Source organism: Melozone crissalis, unplaced genomic scaffold (genome assembly GCF_028551555.1).
Source record: "Melozone crissalis strain CALT ecotype California unplaced genomic scaffold, PUWL_Pcris_2 ptg000061l_1, whole genome shotgun sequence".
Lineage (NCBI taxonomy): Eukaryota > Metazoa > Chordata > Aves > Passeriformes > Passerellidae > Melozone > Melozone crissalis.
In genome coordinates this window covers 15,925,389-15,945,654 of record NW_026535839.1, presented here as the reverse complement: position 1 = coordinate 15,945,654, position 20,266 = coordinate 15,925,389, and the positions used below count along the sequence as shown (strand labels likewise).

The window sequence follows — 20,266 nt, the reverse complement described above, 5'->3', positions numbered from 1 at the left end:
TTTTTAGAGATACAAACACAACTTAAAAAAAGAAGTGAGAGGGAAAGCCAACAATATGACAGCAAAACAACTGTTTGCAACTACTGAAAATATTGTGTTAATTGCTCAGCTGCTCTCTTCAGGGCCTCAGACTTTCACCAAAATATACAAAGTGGTGTAAGGGGAGGTGGCTTCACCCTCACTGAGGAAGCCCAGATAAACTCATTAATCCATGGACAGAGCAGGAATCTTCTGTTTCTCCTTCCACCCAAAGTCTCCTCTTTGTACAAATATATCTGCAACTGCACCCAAACCTGCAGAGCCTTCTTAAGGCAAATCCCACTTTTCCCCCCTATAAATAACTCAGGAATCAGTTCATACTCCTCCCAAATATCCTTCCCACTCCTGCCTGCAGCTTTGATTTCATGTTTGTCCTCAGCAGCCAGAGTGAATCACCCATTTCCTGCCTCCTAATCCTCACTCTGCCACAAAGCTCTGCAGCTTTTCTGCTGCTCCTCCAGGTATTTCTGCTTTGGGCTCAGTAAGAAAAGCTACATTAGGATAGAAAAATGCTGAGCAGGTGGCACTACCATAGTCTAACACACAGAGAAAGGAATCAAGCTTGTTCCCTCGTGGCTGTTGTATTTTAAACACAATTAAATAATGAAAGAGCATGAATTACAGCCTGGATTTTCTCAAATAGCTTTTTCTCCCCATTTGGGGTAGAGAATTCCATGTCAGATTTTAGTGTCTCCAGTCTTTGCCATGTGGAATTGTGTCATACCTATTCAACCTTGACAGGTCACTTTATTTAAATATCAGTAGTTTTGTGAGAATCTCAGGTTTCATATGAGAATAAAGAAACCCCAAACCTTAAAAAAAAAGTGAATTTTGGCTGTTAACACACCAGAAAGCAAACAAAAGGAAGCCACTTGAGGCTTAAATTTTGAATGTTTGGGATTGGCAGCATAGGACTGACCCAATGCAATTTCATGGTCTGTTTATCCATCCTGTTCTCTAGACCATCATGAATTTTATAACAGGTGCTTTCCCTTAGCCAGGCATCTGTGACAAACAGAACATGCTGCAGAGAAAGCAACTGCCCTCATAAATCTAATTCCAGTCAATGAAGAGCTTGTGGCTGAGAATCACAGAACTGCATAATCAATAATCATGGTCTGCAAGACAGAAAAATATCTTCTGATGGCTTCCTCCAAAGCTGTGCACCAGATTCTGGATTGTTTTTCAGTATTTCAGGATTATGCAGCTTCCCTAAAGGCTGTGTGGACCAGCACTGCTATCCTGCATAACTCTATCTGGCACTTGACCTGAATATGTTTCTCCTGATTAGGCAGTGACATTCTCATCTGGAAACTCTGTTTGTACATTCAAATTGTTGTCTCAGCATAAAGGTGTGCTGCAGTTATTCTGAAAACACAGATGTGTCGCACTGTCTGCATTTAAAAAAATTTAGTTATTAGCTTGATTTGTAAGCTTTCACTCCCAGATTCCAGAATCTGCTGCCCCTGATTTCTCCCAGCACGTGTGTTATGAAGAGATGAGTCTCTGTCAAGTGGTGGTGCCAAGCTCAGCAGAGAAAAAAAGATTTATTAACACCTAAATAAGAATTAGCCAGTGGCTGCTAGCCTGGATTCTTCCAGATGAAGAAGGTCTGCAAAGAATGTAGAATTTCTGCCCAGCAGCTCTTCTGTACAGCAAATAGGGGACCTCACTGTCAGTGCAACAATTTGTTCCCTTTCACAAATACTAAACTGACCTCAACACCCAAATATCTCATTTACCTTAATTCATGTTGTATATTTGTCATATCTGCCATGAGAATTGCACAGCCTCAGATCAAATATTCTGTGTGGAAAAAAACCCCTGCAACAGCTGCCACTTTGCAGATCAAATAAAAGGCATTAAATCAAAATCACCTCCTGGCTCCTCAGTCCACCTGGGAAAGTAGGACTTTGTATACAAAGCAGAAAGGCAAAAACTCAGCACATGGCAGGGCAGAAAGCAAGCTCTGCTCCACAAGAACAATTATTTGCCAGTTCCAAGAGTCATACGCTGAGTATCTGACCTAACCTTAACTATTAATCTAACACAGGATGTGAGCAGTTGTGCTTCCAAAAGTTGCAAAATGTTCACAAAAATAAATACACAGAGTTAACACAGCTCCATTTTTTACTAGTAATTACTCTGAAGTGCAAAATGCCCAGCTCTCTCATTTTGTGCATGCTACATGCTGGCTGTTACAGTTTTTGAAGGCTCAAAAGCTGCTCCAGCATTACATAATCACAGAATTAAACAAAATCAAATCTATAATCTCTATGGCTTTAGAAAAGCTGGGCAAGGCTGGGGGGGGGGGGGGGGGTGGGGGAGGAAGAAAAAAATCACAACTCTAATGATGTAGAAAAAACAAATATGTTTAATTTTTAAAAAATTAGATTAACTATTGAGCTCTGTACATGGGGTTGGTAATAATTACTTTTCAAGGACCTTCTCAAGTATAATGCTCTGCACAGCTCAAAGGAAAGGTTATTGCCATGAACTCAAAATGGAAGAGTAAATATTTGATTACTGTTTACTCCAACTCCCAGGCTGTTCCTCAGCGGACCCCAATGCAATCCTGCCCACTTTAGCCAGAATCCATCAGCATATTACCTAAATCCCAAGCAGTAGTATCAAAGACTGATTAATTGTTTGGAAAGAAAAAAATTTTTTGGCTTTCTAGGCACTGCATATAATTTTGGAAAGGCATCAGCTAGGTTGGGTGATTGAGCTAAAAATAAAATTTAAAAAGATACAGATAATTGGGTCTTCAATTAAGAGCCTCCTCACCACAACTTCAGCATTTTAGTTTTTAACAGGAGCATGTGCAGCTCAGCGGATGACTGGTCAGAAGAGCACAATCACTTGCTTGAGCAGCCTCACTTTCCATGGCAAGCTCCGGATAAACATTCATGGAAGATTTTCCCTCATTTCCAGGACTCATGTTGGCAACAGACCCCCCTACTGCCACTTCTAGGGTGTGAGATGGGGATTTTTCTCTGGGCTTGCTATCTTTCCAAATAAAAGGTAATTCAGTGACATTGGGTGATATCTAGATGTCTAGTTCCTCTATTGTCTGCATATAGCAACACTTATTTTCAAGCCCTTAAGCACTTACTCCCAGAAATGGCTCCTAAAAGCTGAGGCAAAGACAGACAGACAGTTCTGTCTGACAGAACAGAGTCCTGGCACCACAGTCAGGAAATGCTGCCTTGGGCAGGTCACTTTGCCCTCAGATGATGGAAATAGCTGACATTATTATCAAAGGGCTGCCAATGATGATTCTCAGCTTACCCACAAATTTTAAAATAATTATTTTGTTGTGGATTTGCTTTCTAATTGTAATGAAGATAACACTTCCCTTTCCTCACACTCTGTTCTTTCTGCAGTGCCATTACTGCATCTGATGGCCATTACATTTCAGTAGTTCCATGAAATGTTGTTCATGGCTCTGTTTTGACTTCAGCTTGCACTTAGAAACATCTTTAGAGGGTGTGGGAAGAGGAGAAGGACACAAATGAGTTCTCCCTTCTCTCCTGTGAATATTCTCAGGCAACACTGCAGCCACATGCAAGAGTGACTCTGCCTGCTGGAATAAATCCCAAATAATGGAGTTTCCTGGTGCTGGGTTTCTTCCCCTAATTCTGCAATTGCCCAGCAGTCATTCAACATTAATCCAACACTGGTTCTCCAATCTAGTATTGCTGCTCATCAGCATTGCTGATGATATTGCAGCTGGCAGCGCAACCCATGTGCAGAGGAATTGGGCATTGATCAGGCTGCCCAGCTGGCAGCTGGATGCCTGCAGCTCTTTGTGCTGAGGATCTGCTGAGGCTCTCTGGGTCTGCAACATCATGCCATGGGTGTCATCCTCATCCTACATTCCCACATTACCAGGTGGGTTCTTGTGCCTGGTTTGTTCAAGACTGGATGGCTGCTGTATCCAGACTTGGAGAAAATATTTTTCCATACCCAGATCGCTGCTGGTCCTTCCCAGCACAGGGCAAAGGTTACAGTCATGGGTCTGGCTATTTCCACTTCCAGCTGCAAAAGAGCATTTCCAGTAGTGATGGTAAAACTACTCAAATAACAGTGAAAAAGGAACCTGGTGAACATAGTTCAGCTGATCTCTTTAATTAACTGCTCATGGAAATGACAAATTAAATGTAACATATCACTTCTCCCCACCAGAATTTGCTGGAGTTTGTATGACCAACTGGGATGTTATCATTGACAAAAACTCAATCATCTTCTTTTTCTTCCCAGATGTTTAGTTTCTTACTTGTCTAGTTTGTAATAGCGTAGCTGTAACCAATCTGCATTTCATCTGTAATTTCTAAATTTGATGTATCAAGTGCTGCAGTTCTATATTCTTCAAGCAGATTTCTATTCAACATTCTAGTTCATAAATACACTTCAGACCCAATACATTTTAGAAGAAATAATATCTTCAGGGGGTTACTATACTTCTCAAACCCCTTATCAAATGCTTTATTATTCTTAGACATAGTATCTCTTTCATTGTTTGTGTTTTACTTACTCACATAATGAAAGTCCTTATCTTTCTTTGCTTTTCATCATCTGTTCTGATCAACTCTACAACGAGATCAGTTGTTCTTTCCTCTTTCTGCCTTGTTTGCCCCAGTCTGACTCTCCACAAGCACAGCAGCCCTTTGTTCATGCAGTCCATTGAGTCTGTGGTACCCCTGACCCCTTTTGTGCCACTCTGAGCTCGCAGCAGCAGCTGAGTTTAAAATGGAGCCTCCACAAACCTCTTCAGGCAGAGTGAACCAGCTAATTCCATATCAGAGGAGATTTGATAGAGGAATGGAATATATGGCAAGAACTAACAGAAAAAGCAAACCAAAAAATCCCAAGATTTCCTACAATAGCCTGGATTAGAAGGGATCTTAAATCTCATCTCATTCCAAACCTGTGCCATGGGCAGGGACATCTCCTCTACACCAGACTGCTCTGAGCCCATCCAACCCTGAACACTTCCAGGAAGAGACCTATACAGGTAAGAGCTGATAGGGAACTACACAAAGCCATTCCTTTAGTACACATAACCTCCCTGAAATGCATGCAAGTCTTCCTAAAGCTGAAACAGAGCTCTTTATAAAAATTAAAATTGCTTGCAGGTAGAACTGCAGACATCAAGACAGAAATCAGCTTCCTAATGTTTTCTTCAAACTGGTCTGTGCGGCTTCTCTCCATCCTCCACCAAGGAAGGAAAAAAAAAAGAGGAAGAGCAGCAAAAATCTGTCATGCTCATGATATCTGTGCAATACAGACTAGGGATTTGTATTTTGGTTTCCTAGCAACTCTGAAGGCCAATTCAGCAGTGATTTTATACTGAGCACCAGTTCCAGAGTTGCTTCAGCTCTTTTCACAGAGAGATTTCTGAATCTTTAACTGCCTCCTTCTCCCCTTTAATGCACAGGTAAAGTGCAATCCTAGATTAGTAATACCTACATTTTACTTTTTCTACATTCCATCCTCTGATGATTTTTTTATTCCACATGAAAAAATGATGAAGAGCTCTTAAGCTAGTGTTTAATCAAATTGGTCAGGGGAAATGAACAAATGGAAAGGAGAATCTGCAGATTAAAATGAAGCTATCATCAAAGAAGATCAAAGCCAGAGCTGACCTCACATCATAGCTATGAAGGACCCAGATGCAGTTTCTGCAATGTCTGTTACAAAAATTTGCCATCTGTGAATGGTAAAAGGAGAAAAACCAGGCAAGAATAACAAGGTTAATTCTAGACCTTGATGAGCACTAAGCTTTTAAAATTATAACTTCAAAATTCATAAAAATGCATCAAGAAATAAACACTGGGAGCATCAGTATTTATGGCTGGGAATACATTTTCCACTGAGAAGAGCTCCAAAGCTGGCAGGCATGCTCCAAGCTTTCCATCACACTGTCTGGCCAAGATGCCTCAGAGATGATCAGAAGTTGACCTGTGTGGATTTAGTCTGCACATCCCACCGGCCTCCCTGCTGGGGCTGCCAATTAGTTTCAGTTGTGAGAGTGTTTTCTGCAATGTGGCAAGTTGCCAGTGGGGAACTGGATTAAGATCACCAAATTACTTTGCCTGCCAGCCCAGAGGTAAAGCTGTCCTCTTTTCCATTTACCTCTGGATAGGTTCAGCTACAGTTTGAAAGCCTGTGCACCAGCATGGATGCACTGATTCACAGTGGGGACCAGCAGAAATGTGCTTTGTTCTGCCTCCAGAATTCACTGAAAATAGTTTTGCTGTCTAAGTGCACCTGCACTATTCAGAGGGGAAAAGGCAGGGACCCAGAGCAGTCAGCAGCATGTGTGGTCCTTGAGGAACTCTGTCACCTTTCTTGCCCCACAGAAAATCAGTTCAATTAAAAGCAAGAGGTGATGTTCCTCACAGTGCTTTATTTCTCCTAACTGAAGTCTGGGAATAAATGAAGCAGATAATGTGACACTAATGTTTTTAATTTATTTTAATTCTTTGGTTTGCAGCTACACATGTGGGAGACTCTGCTACCTACTTAGCATAAATTTGCAGCAAGATAATAATCTACTGAGAACAGGTAATTTTATCAGTGAAGACATGACATATTCATGGGAACTGAGAGAACAAATCACCTGGAAACTGAATCAGCAGGGTGCTGCTGGCCCACTCCTCCTGCTGACAGTCTGTGCCTGCTGCAATCACAGGGGTTTGAGAGAATTTATCCTCCACATCTGACTGAGACATCTGACTCCAGGCATTTGGAAAGGACACTGTTACCATGAGAGTCTGTCTGTTATACTGTCAGAGATGACAACAGAGTGTCTGAAATGGTGCAGAGTGGACAATTCAGCTGCTGTAGTTATTAATTAGGACCACTTCACCCCCACTATGGGTGTGCAAGTTGATTCACCACTAAATTGACATCTCTTGCTCCTGGGAGCAGAGTGGATCACAAATGCAGCACAAGGTAGTGAAAAGTAGAGAGCAGGAGGGAGGAGAATGTACTTTTCAAATCCTGAGATGTGTTTAGTGCATAGTGTTCCTTGGTAAAGAAAATTCCAGTTTGGATTTTTGGTCCTTAAAATCAAAGTTGTAAGGTCTACAGGCAGGGTTTGAAGGAAAATTGGGGGAGAAATCATTTGTTCTGCATCTTTCAGTATCATGATAATATGTTTATTATTTATTTTGCCACTTTTCACTCACTGCCTTTGGTCAAAGCATCTTTCATTTTATTCTGTCTTACAACATTCTTCCTTTAAACTCAGCCACCACATTCAAGTGATTATGTGGAACAAAAATATCAGAAAATTTAATCAAAGGGACTAAAGAAGGCTCATGGCTTTCCTGATTGTTTATAAGCATAGTCTGTGTTCTGGATTTTCAAGTGCCTCCCAATGCATTAAAAATCTGCATATGAAAAAACTGCTGAAATGACTTGAAGATCAGAGCTTGCATCTTGGAAATAACTGTTTCTTTTTTCAAGGTTTGAATAATTTAGTTAGAATAAGCTATCCAAAGGCCCGGGCACCAGGCCAAGGAGGTGTGGTTACAGGATAAGAAGGCACAACTTCAGGCAAAATCCCTTGGCCAGCTCAAGTAACCACAGGGACAAAGGCAGAGAGGAAAGGGCAGAGGACCTCTCTTGCCCTTAATTGTCTAAGTGAGCCTAAGGAGATTAGCTGCATAATTAGGGATCTAATTAGTGCCACTCCCAGCCAGGACAGCAGCCTGTTTTCCATGTGCCTCAGTGTTATACACCTGAGGTCTGACCTATAAATGGAGTTGGAGCTCCCTGTGCAGCCCCTCAAATCCCACCTTGCACTCACACCTCCAGAGTCTGGGGATCCATGGGCACAGGATTTGCTTGCCAGGAAACAAATCTTGCCTTTTCAAAAACTCCTGCTCAGAACAGCCCAAAAAGAAGTCATGCAAGGCAGGCATGAGACAGAACTGGGATACAAACAGCAAATTGTAGAAGGGCTTGTGGTGGAAGGGACCTTAAAGCTCATTCGGTTCCAACCCCTGCCATGGGCAGGGACAACTTCCACTATCCCAGGTTGCTCCAAGCCCCATCCAGCCTGGCCTGGGACACTTCCAGGGATCCTGGGGCAGCCACAGCTGCTCTGGGCATCCTCTGCCAGCACCTCACCACCCTCTCAGGGAAGAATTTCTTCTTAACATCCAACCTAAACCTACTCCCTAAGCCTGAAGCCAATCCCCCCTTGCCCTGTCACTCCATGCCCTCATTCTTTTGAAGCACTTGTCCTGTTCCTAGTAACCAACTCAAGATAAAAAATTTAATTTCATCATATTCAAACCACTCTCAGTCAGTTCTGTTCTAGCTCCAGCCTCCACAGCTTTGTGGTGGGACGACCTGCTGCTGTTCACTGGTTTGTTCTGGTCACCTCTTGGTGTCTGACCCCAGCCCTGGATGCTGAGTGGGGACACCCAGGCTGCACCACATCTCCTTTGTGTCCTCTGAACCTGTTTTACCCACCTGTACAAACAGAAGCAGCACACTCTTCTTCTCAGCATAAACACATAGGAACAATTTCCACAAGACCACAAAGGGTTTCTGGTGTGTTTTTTTTCCTTCCTAATCAACCCATTTATTTTGCTAGTTGTGTGCAGGCTAAGAGGGGATGCTTTTAGGGATGGCTGATTGTAATTATATAAGACAAGAGCAGAGAAGCTGCATTCAGATTCATTTCCTCCACAGCCAGAGCCTTGACTTTCTGAGAACTAAATCCCCATAATGAAGGGGAAGCCTTTGTGTGCTGCTATTGCTGTTTTACATCTCTCATTGCACCCTCTGAGTGCACACAAGTAATGACTGAATGATTTCAGGGTTTAGCTCTTGGAGTAAAATCAGCATCTCCAGGTCAATGTTACATAAATAGGCAGAATGTGTGCTGGTAAAACATGCACATATTGCTTTCCCTGCCTTGGGCAGCCCTGTTCTGGAGTCTGAGCAAAACCAGGGTACAGCCAAGAGACCAGAGAGGTTCACAAGAGAGAAAGAGCATTACAGAATCATGGAATGGCTTCATTATAGAATCATGGAATGGCTTTGCTTGGAAGAGACATTAAAGACCATCTCATTCAAACCCCTGCCATGGCAGAGACACCTTCCACTATCCCAGGTTGCTCCAAGCTCCATCCAACCTGGCCTTGGACACTTCCAAGGATGGGGATTCACAATTTCCCTGGGCAACTTGTGCCACTGCCTCACCACCCTCAAAGGAAGGAATTTCTTCTTAAAATTTAATCTAAACCTGCTCTGTCCCTGGGAAGCCATTCTCCCCTGTCCTGTCATTCTTGTAGAAAGTCTCTCTCCAATGGCCCAGAGGAACAGGCAGCAGCCTCCGTCTGCCTCTTTAGCAGCAGGGCTTGGGAGCTGCTAAAGGTCAGGTTTCACAGGCAAAGGGCCTGTGAGCACTGCAGGGAAACAGGAATAACTGCAGTGCTCAGGAAGCCCTGACCTCATGGGCTCAGCACTGGAAAGGAGCAGGGAAGGAGAGCCCCAAAACAGCCTCACACAGCTCTTCATCCCCTCCTGCTGCACTGAGAGCATTTTGGGCCAGGTAGATGCTGATCACCATCCCCACAGAGCACTCTGTGATGAGAATAATTTTAATTTTCCTGTTTTTCCTCTTTTTAAAGCAGGATAATAAACATGTCCTTTCCTTTGTGTTCCCAGACTTTGTCTGCCCTGCTCATGTCAGTGGCAAGTTCCTTAAGGCAAGGCTTGTCTTTTGCTGTTTGTATGGGCTTTGTGCAGCACCATCTGACCTGAGAGGCATTGCCACACTCCAGCATGAACAACAGACGCTGAAGCAATGCCTGGTTACAAAAATAAACACATGAAAAATACATTTATGATCCTCGTGTACAGCAAAGTGCTGCACACAGGCAGACATCCATTAAGGGAAGATTCAATATCACAGAGTGGTCTGGACTCCCTCAACCTCATTTCTTCTTCTACCACTCACAACATAAATAAATTCCAGACCAGAATTTCTTAGGATTACTTAGAAACACCCTTCTTTCATCCATCTATTTTCTATCAGATAGTGAATTGTATATTGCAAGAGATAACAGGGTTAAACTTCATCTGGGATCATAAATATCATGGGTTGTTTTAACATTTACTTGAGTATATTTTCTTTCCAAAAAAAATCTAAACAGAGTAAAATTAGGCCCACAGCAGTAGAGAAAGAAATAAAAAACAACCCCCAAACCATGCACACAAAAGCAAGGCATAACAGGGAAAAAATAAAGCAGCTGTAAGCTCAAGTGGAAACAATTTGATTACCATCAATTCCCCGAAGTACTGACCAGATAAACACTTGTTTAGTTTATAAGTTCTGACAAGATCACAACCCAAGGTAGTACAGCGGCAAGGGAGTGATTTTTCTATTTATTTATTGAAACTGCTGAGAAAATAATAAAGACAGAAATCAAAATCCATGTCTTCTGTGTAGCTACAAAATATTTCCAGTAGGCAGACAAGGCAAACTCACTGGTATTGTTATGAAGATCACGAAGACCAACATGCCTAAAGCAACAGACAGTGAAAAAGTTGCTTAGATTTGAAAAGCTGACTTTATTATATTTATAAAATAATTTCCTACAAGATGTCTAAGAACTAATCACATCATCTGGCAAATGTTATATTTGCCCCCCCCCCCTTATTTTTTTGGCTCAGTTATGAGAAATATTTTTATTTTTTAAGTGCAAATTTAACATAAACCTTCATTTTGAGGAAGCAAAAGATTATTACGGAAAAGGATGCATTAAATAGACAAGGAGTTACTGCTATTAAACTTTCTCCTAGTGCCTAAATATAGAAATTATAGCCAGATAAACTGCTTACGTAAAATCTCTTTATCACTTCTTAAAATGATGAAGTCTGGAGCTGCAGCAGCTTTTGCCCACAGTTTCAGAAGATTGTCCTCATATTGTTCAGTCACGGAAAACCTCTAGCCTTTTCCCCCTTTACTCTTATTTCATAGCTGGTTTCAGAAATCTTGCAGGTCCCCTGGGTTATTTACATCTCAGCTGGAACTCTCAGTCCTGCCTTTAGGAAACCTGCATTGAAACAATCACCTCATGTGGGGTCAGAAATTGGACTTGATCTCCACTTGGGAAAATTCAAAAACTGGCTCCTGTCAGGGACAAATGTACAAATGTGGTCCTAATCCCAAAGGAAGGATGCACATACACAGGGACTGGACTAAATAATGAGATGCACAAATGCATTCTGGGCCTAATGAGAAAGGGAAATTCTTCTCACAATATTTGCAGCAGGTGAAATCAAGAATTTGCCATAGTAGATGAAGACATAAACTCTTCCAAGACCATTCTCTTTGACAGCCAAAATTAACACAAAGTCTTATTCAAATATATCAAGTCAGAGATCACACAATTTAGAAGCTTCCAGCATTACCCTTTTCCAAATTCTGATGAGTCCTATCATTTTTTCCTTACACTGAGCTTTCAAGGACTAAGGTATTAAATCTCCCATCCATGTCATCTCATTTACTTGGTACACCCTGCTGAAAAATAATGGAGCCCCTGATAAAGATCACAAACACTATTTCAGGTCAGTCATGAGGGTTTTGCAGCTAAGAGGAAAATAAATTAACAGAAAGTAAATTTAACTTTAGCCAAGTCATGACTGCAGTTTCTGTATAATATCATCTATCATCCCCTCCTCTCTTTGCTCACTCAGCTGAACAGAAATCTAAACTAACCTAATAATTTACTCACTCATGGCTCCAAATATTGAAAGCCCAAAGTGCTGGTTCAGGCACAGTTTGGATGGGGTGAGGCAGATGAGTTCCTGGTCATAACAGTCATCAGCTTTTACAAAATAATGATCAGTATGTCAAGCTGTATCTGTCATAAAAATATGTACTTGGACACGTTCTTTTGAAAAAGTCCTTTTGATTTCAAAATGCTTTTCTTCAGTCCAAGAAGCATTTGAAATTCTCAGTCCTCTCCAGCTTCCATCAGGCTGTCAAAATGAGAAGCATTTATCCCTGAAAATTCTTAGTTCAGTATGAAATATTGAAAAGGTGATGTGGGGCCAAGCTGGTAACCTACATTTCAACATTCCTGAAATAACAATACAGAGGGGAGACAGTGGACAGATGAGCAGGAAGAGACCAAATTCATTAGATGAAAGGAAAAAATAAGAAAAATTAGAAAGAGGGAGGTACATACTTGGCAAACCAGAGAGGTAACAAGAAAGGAGTAAAAACGGAATCAACAGAAGTAAAAAACCAAAAAGCAGGAAGCATGCAGGGAATGTCCTGGAAATAAAACGTTCTGGGAGCAGGGGAAAAACTGAGGACTGCACATGATGTTGAGGGTCTCAGCAAGTGGCTGGAATTGACTCAAGAATTCAATGACCAAAATCTAAAAGTAAAATAAAAGAAAGGGATTTAGCCTCATATGGCCCTTGCAGATTATTTCTATTTCAGTTTAGGCAGGGCACTGCATCCACACAAGTCAGCTGGCATGATTTCCTTCCCCAGATCACTGAGCTGATAGACACTGCAGCTTCAAAGAATTACTTTAGTGTGCTTTAAGGGCATGATTTTTTCCATGATTCAAGAGGCTGTGAACCAAATCTCTGTGATACTTTCCTACAAATTCTTAGGAACTGCTTAGGACCTTCATTTTGGGAATTTATTAAATCACTGATTTGAAGACTAATTTTCATGAGAGACATAAATAACTAGGCTTTTCTGTATTCCCCCTCTTCTGTTCTTTAAAATATTCCATATATTATCAGTGTTTCTTTGACCAAAGATATGAATTTTAGGGCTCATATTTTACTTTCTATATATTTCTGGGTTTGAAGGTTGGAATTTTGAAATTCCACAGAAAACTGGTAATTAATTTAAAAAATAGAGAGAGGCTCTAGCACAGCTGCATTTTCTACCTCCTTCCATTTTAAACAGCTGCAGCATTCTGCAACTGTTAAATACAACCCAGAATACAAAACCAAGAACCTGGTTTTGTATTCTGGGTTGCTAATTAGTTATTATCTTTTATAGCTTTAATCAATGGACTGCTAAAGCTCAGCCAGAGCAGTGCTGTTATTTGTAAATTAACCTTTAACAGTCTCAAAGAAACAGCACTTTCAGCCCCTGCACATTCTTTGCAGTGACTGCTTGATGAGTCTTGATCACACCCTTTTTGTCTAGATGAGGAAGGTCATTTGAAGAAGGAGAACAGAAATTCACCGACATTTCAGGAAGAAATTGTCCTCTACTTACAGCTACAGTGTAAAGCTCTATCATATGAAATATGTTACAACTTAGGTCTCATCACTCTGTGAGTTATTTTCCTAGGCTCTTTCTCTTTAAACTGGATTTTTAGAAGATTAATTCAGTGGCCAAGATCTTTGTGACAGTACTGTGGGGCTCTTAACAGCTTCTCCTGTAATGCCTGCCTGATTTCAAGACCAGTGTCTGTTCTAACGGTGAGACTCAATCCCCCCCAAAACACTTTCCATTCCTTCTGTGCTGCTGTTACATGGACTCAAAGATGCAGACAATGTCAAATGGTTATTCCATGAAAAGAACAACTGCAGTGCAGCTCTCTGCCCCACTCATCACAACCTATTACCCAAGCCCAGGGTGCCAATCTCCTTTCCAGTGACCTGTGCTCAGTAGTCACTTAAAAATCAACACTGCCATTCCCTTGGAATCTGCCTCCTGCAGACCTTCTAGCATCTCTTCCAACTGTTTCTCTCTGCCAGATTCTCTGTGCTCACCTTTCTATGCAAGATTTTTACTGGTGTGATGTGAGAAATGGAAAGATAGAAACTTCCACAGACACTGAAGAATTCGATCTGCAGCCTTGGGAGAAGCTTAGATTGATGTAGAAATATAATACATAGACATTAAGCAGAAAAATCATGAACTTGTGTTTCTATAAGAAAGAATATACCTTAATACTAATATTCTGTATTAATAAGATGGTGAAGGGTTTATAATGTAGGGGTGTGGTTGTACAGAGTAAGGTAAGAGTTTGGAGGTTATAATAGAAGCACCTGTGTGCATGTGAGACAGAAGGCAATGGATAAAAGTATCCACAGTGCAGCAAAATTAAGTAAAGGTGATAGGTTAGAAAAGCAAAATAAACTTTGTGGCAACTGTCCATTGGATTAGAAAGTTCTATATTTTCTTGTGATCATTTTGAGCTCTGGCTGACTGCTTGCTCTCTTAAATCTCACAGCCTCTGAAACTGATGTTTATTTGAGCAATAAATCATTTTTAGCCCAACTGTGGTCCCATCCCTTCATTAAATAATAGCGTCCTGTCTCATGCCCTTAGGATTATCTGCTCAGATCTCTTCTCCTTGCACTATCATCCTGTATCTCATCTCAGAGTTTCATTGGAATGAAGTATCTCTTTCAGATATAATAATCTTATTCAGGTTGGATTTACTTACTTGACATCCAAATTAGTCTGTGAAACAGAGAATTGGGAATACCACAACTAACAGCGGATAATTATAATTATTTCTTTCCTTGTCAAGGCATTCTTGCACATTTTTTCTTATAATCCACGCAAGAACTCCTGTCCTTTCTTCACAGTTTTCCCACAGTTGTTCTGTTCACAACACCCTGCCCCAAACCAGCAGCACAAAATTCACTAGGAAGACTGACTTTATTTTTCAGGAAATTTTGTTTTTTTGACATATTCACAGTTGGTTCACAATTAGTTTTCTGAATTCCTAACTTATTCTGCATATCATGCCCCATCAATGGACCTCCTCTACATTCCAGGAGATTGCATCAGGAACCTTCCTCTGGGAGCAATACAAATTTATTCCAGGGAAATTGTAGTTCCCAGTGTAAACCCAGGGCAGCCCAGGACTATGTGGACAAGGAATATCCCTAGCTAGCATGGCACACATGAGAAGGTCATAGGCAGGAAGTTAGGAACAGCAGGAAAAATGGCATGAAACCAGGAAAGTTGAGAGACACACAAATTTCAGAGGACAAATGCTGAAAGATTCACATTTGGGGTGATGAGATGCAAATAGCTTTGTATAAAGGGATCTTATTTATATCTTGTTCCACCCCCCTGCCATGGGACACCTTCCAACATCCCAGGCTGCTCCAAACCCTGTCCTTGGGCTTGGACACTTCCAGGGACGCAGGGGCAGCCACAGCTGCTCTGGGCACCCTGAGCCAGGGCCTGCCCACCCTCACAGGGAAACATTTCTTCCTGCAATGCTCCCAGCCAGTCCATGATGGTCTGTCTGCTGTCCTTCTGTCCTTGGGAGAGCCCAGGCAGTGCAGACAGGTTAAAATAACTCTGAGGCCCCAGCACAGGAAGCACATTGACCTGTTGGAGCTTTACAAAACAGTGTTACCACCTCTCCTCCCCAGCTAATTCCCTGAGAAAAGGAAAAGAAATAGCAGATATATTTAGAAGAATGCTACCACAGCAAAATCAGAATTAAAAAATGAGTGTATTTTAGGATGGCATTTGCCTAGGCAATCTTAATTGTCTCTTGTGCATATTTATGAGGGCAGACATTGAAATCCTAATTTCCTGAAAGTCTGTGGGCTATTGACATGGACTTCAGAGACGCCATTAATTCACCGACAGCTTCACCTACACACTTACAGATTTCAGATGCAGATTTTATCATTAAATCCTTTCCTCTTTTACAAAACTGTCTGAATGGAAGTCTTTTATTTTCCTCTCTCTACATATAGTGTGTGGCCCAGTGTCTGATTTACTGCACACATCTAAAGTATACATTGAATACAGGAGTTGAAATTTCTCACTACTGTTTTTCATCACAAATCCTTATTGTTCTCCTGAGTCTTACATGTCCTATGAAAGCATCTTTAGACTAGTTTTGTCTAGCAAAAATGCATTTTGAAGCATTTGCATTACACCAGTTCTGTTTTGTAGATTGGAACCAGCAGCACAGAGAAATAGTCATGGATTTGTCTAATGCCTGCTAACTCTAAGCTCTGAATTATTCATAAGTCTGATTTATTCAGAAATCTTCAGTGTTTTATGTCTAGAGCAAAATTTCTGTTCATCTTAGTTTCTGTATTGAGCTCTTATCACTTTTGCCAATCAAGCTCCATTTATTCTGAGTTAGTTATCAAAAAAACAGAGTTCACTCACATTAGTGGTCATTTAAAGTCTCACAGATTTGCCAAAACTGCTAAAGAACATGAAGTAGAAACCAGAAATGTGTCTTCATTCCCTGATCTCACTATATAACATGTGGGGGACTAACAAGATGCCCCAGAGAGCTCAACTCAAAGCCAGAGGGAGTTTGAACCTTCTTGTCCCACCTCACCCAGAAGTCTCCCAGCTGCAAACCTGCAATGGGTTGGACTGGTGCCTGAGAAGATGCAAACCCAATTTTAAAAATGCCACATCCAGATTCACTGTTCTTTGCATGGATGAAATATTCAGTAAAGTAAACAGGAATGCTGTCAGTCAAATAAGGACCAGGGGTTTTTTGGGAACATATATTTGTTGAAAAACGTGATGATGTTGGAATTCAGCCATATATAAGGAATTAAGGATTTACTGATTTAACACTTGACTTGTTATTACAGGTCTTGAACCTAAACCAGAAAAGGAAAGAAGCACTGAAAGAGATATGTGTGGGAAACTGTAAGCAGGATTCTAAAGCAGTGGTAGTAATTTGCTAAATATGTGGTGTTCTGAGGCTACAAAAGCTAACACAACCTTTAATGCTGAGATTTCTCCATGAAACACCTGTTTGCTGTTAAGGATCAGGGATATCTAAAGCTTTAGGTTACAAAGAGAGGAGAAGAACATTATCTGAAACTCACCACAAAAAAAGAAAAAAGTCTAATTAATGTAATATCAGGGTCACTAATCCCTTGGGAGGGCACAAAGACAAACCAAAATCTTCTTTGTGCTGGGATGTTCTCATTGCACAAGTGCTTCACAGGTCATGGAACGAAGCAGCAATAAGAGCCAAGGGTTACTGCTGCTCAAACAAAGAGATGTTCAGGTTCACAAAGCAAGTCCAAATTGATAAGACCCAAAACAGAATAGCAAGCAGGGCTCCAGATAGAGGAACAGGGCTCTGGGCCCCAAATGCCACTGCACCTCCTCAGATGACAGATCCATCCTAACTTTGCACTTAGATTCAGGTGCTTTTGGAAATTGGCAGCACCACCATGGAAACATCTGGGAGAATGTCTGTATCCATATTGAACTGGGTATGAGGCAAAGCACTGAGTGCTCAGTCAAGGATGATCAGTGCAGCCAAAGCCTGAGGGAAGCCTTTGGAAAGGTTGGAGTGTTCTTGTGGTGACATTTTCAAATGCAAGCTCAACAGTCACACACCCCTCATGTTCTGCAAAGGCTGTGTGTTCCTGCAAAGCCTGCAGCAGAAAGAAGGGCACTCAAACCCCAGCTGATCATAGCCTAGGGCTCCATGATATATTAAATTAATTCCCAAGTCTGTTTATGCAAACAGCTCTTCTGCAGGTTTTGCTGGGCACCATTAATTTGTGGATGTTGTAACTGTGATTGCAAATCCTCAGGTTGTTCGTCAGCCCTTTATCCAGGTGAAAATCCCATTTAAACAGAAAGAAATGTTTGCACCAAAAGATTAAATGAAGTAATTATCATTTTTGCAGCATTTGAGCTGCCTCTGTGACATGGGCATCATTCCTCATGTCAGTTCCTGACTGAGTGCTCACAGCGCTGCCATACAGGGCTCACCACCCTCCACAGGCATCCACTGAATTTACAGTTTAGTTTTGCTGAAAATGGCTGAAAACAGGGACTGACTGCTCCTCTGTGTCTCTACATTATTCCTACTCCAAAATCAAAAGCGAGAATTTTTTTTTTGTCTGTACTACAAAACATACTGGTGATTTTTTTTCTAAACTCCATGAGAGCCTTCTGCCAATTCTTATTGACTTGCTGTGAAGTCATCAGTCAGTGACAGAGTGAATGAAGCTATATTCTAAACCATGCTTTTTGTCATTTATTTTGACAAATAAATAACATTTTCGTTTCCATCCTTGTGTATGAGTGAATGAAAATAGCTAGCAAAAATTTAGGTCTGATTTCACCACAGAAAAGTAAAATGAGAAGAGACATTCAAAGATACTTACTGGCTTTGTAAAAATAACAAAGGGAAAACTGATAAGCTCCTAGCCCAGTTTTACTGTTCTTTAGAAATGGAGGGCAAACCAGCTCTGGAATGCACACACCTGAATACACACATCAGAACTGAACCATTATTCTATTATTCCATTACACAAACCAGTGACCTCCAAAAGCAGGGTGAAAGCTGGGATCAGGGACTCTTATCTCCAGTGCTCAATTGAGACTGAGTAAAGCAAAAGATGTATTTTATGCTTTATTGTTCCTCTCTATTTCGATTCCACAGGATAATTTACAAGAACTTTATATCCAGATCACAGAATATTCTGAGTTGGAAGGTACCCACAAGGATATTGAGTCCTCAGGGAATGGGAATTCATACAGGGGCTGAACCCACAGCTTTGGGGTTATTAGCACCATGCTCTGACCAGCTGAGCTCCTCTGAGGGTCTTCACTCATTGATATGAAACAGAGCAAAAAGTAACTAGCAGCTTTAGGAAGTCTAGTGCAGTTAACATCAGTTCTTGACAAATATTCTGGATTTCACATCCTTACCTGCTGTAGCACTGGACACTGTTGGCCACTGCTGGTCAGGCCCTGCTGCTCCTCCACGCAGGACTCCTGCCTCCTCCATATGCACAGCACTGGAAGCAAATGTCACACCTGGGTTATACAGTTCCCTTCTGCCCTGGACTTCACAGCACTTCCCTTTCCTGCTACTCTTTTAAAGTTCATAACTATTTATCTCTGTGCAGCTACTCCTACAGTACTGCATGATGCTAGCAGCATGACAAGCAGCTGCTTTGACTTGCAAAAAATGCCTTTGATTATTTACTAAAACCCAGTTGTGGAATAAAATATAAAACAAACACACCTGCAGGACACTGCTCTCATTGAATGGGAGGCACTAATAAGGAAGTGACACATCTTTGCTATTAGGATGTAGCAACATTAGGTAAATTATTAAAAAGTTGGTGGAATTAGTTCTGAGCTTCTGTCATTATGCCATTTTTTCAAATCCCACCTTCCTGGGTTACTGCACATTTCTCATGAGCAATTCAGGAAGAGAAATGCATTTTCTCAAATGCAAAAACTAATACAGCAAATTTTACAGTGTACATCATGAGCACTGGGCATCAAAAGCACCAATTTGCACATTATGTGGAAGGAAAAGAAAAAAATCTGCTATTTTTAATACAAATCTGAAAATTTTAATACAAAACCAAGTATGATGTTTATATGCTGTTCCTTAAGAGAAACAGGATTCCGTGGCTGTGTCCCTGTCTCTGCTTATGGACTTCAAACTCCCTTTCACACCTCCAGCTGAATTTAAGGGACAGTTTCATCCAAATGTGGCAGACATACAGGGCCCCACATTTCTACAAGTTTTATGAAAAAATCAGCATTATATTTATGAAAACCATCAACTGGGCAGGGCACACAGGCTCAGAACCTGGAATTTCAGGTAAGGACAGGGGCTGCTGATGTGAGAGAGAAAAGGAACATTACAATTTCCCCATTAGTCTTGTGGGATTAAAATAAGCTCTTACTTTTCATTAATTGTTCAAGTAGCTTCAGATAAGATCTTGTACTTTGTATAGAAAGGAATCCACAAGAGCATCCCTGACTCAGGACCAGTACATAAAATGCTCAGGTAGGCAGAATTCCTTCTTCAGGATCCTGCTCCCCAGACTGTGCATTGATTTTGCAGTTATGGATTATAAAAAAAACCTGAAAGTCACAGCAGGAATATAAAAGAAAGAAAAGAGCTTGCCCAGTAGGCCACAAAGTCTTCTGTCTTCCTTTGCTTGTGGTCCTTGAGATTCCTTTTTACACAGCATCTCAAAGTCAGAGGAGTCACTCCGTGTCCTCGCCCACATGAAGCACAGTGTGACTCTGAATTTAGGACTTTAATCTCATAAAAACTCTTGGCTAAAGGTACAGAACCAAGAATTCTGAGAAACCCATACAATGCTGCACTTTGTGATGCCACTGGGAATGGCTGCAGCCCCAGAACTGCAGCTACACCTGGACAGGAATCTTATCAATCACATCAGATTACATCTGAACATAGAATCAGCTTTC

The 20,266-nt window shown here is 41.2% G+C and overlaps 1 protein-coding gene across 4 annotated transcripts in view; it reads right to left on the bottom strand.

Moving 5' to 3' along the window:
* Window positions 1-20,266, bottom strand: part of LOC128944616 (protocadherin alpha-C1-like) — a 101,652-nt gene that overhangs the window by 20,323 nt on the left and 61,063 nt on the right. For all 4 annotated transcript variants that reach the window (XM_054287961.1, XM_054287964.1, XM_054287962.1 and 1 more), the window contains exon 3: window positions 18,737-18,825. In XM_054287961.1, the coding sequence (XP_054143936.1) occupies window positions 18,737-18,825 (89 nt within the window). The remainder of the gene's footprint in view (window positions 1-18,736; window positions 18,826-20,266) is intronic.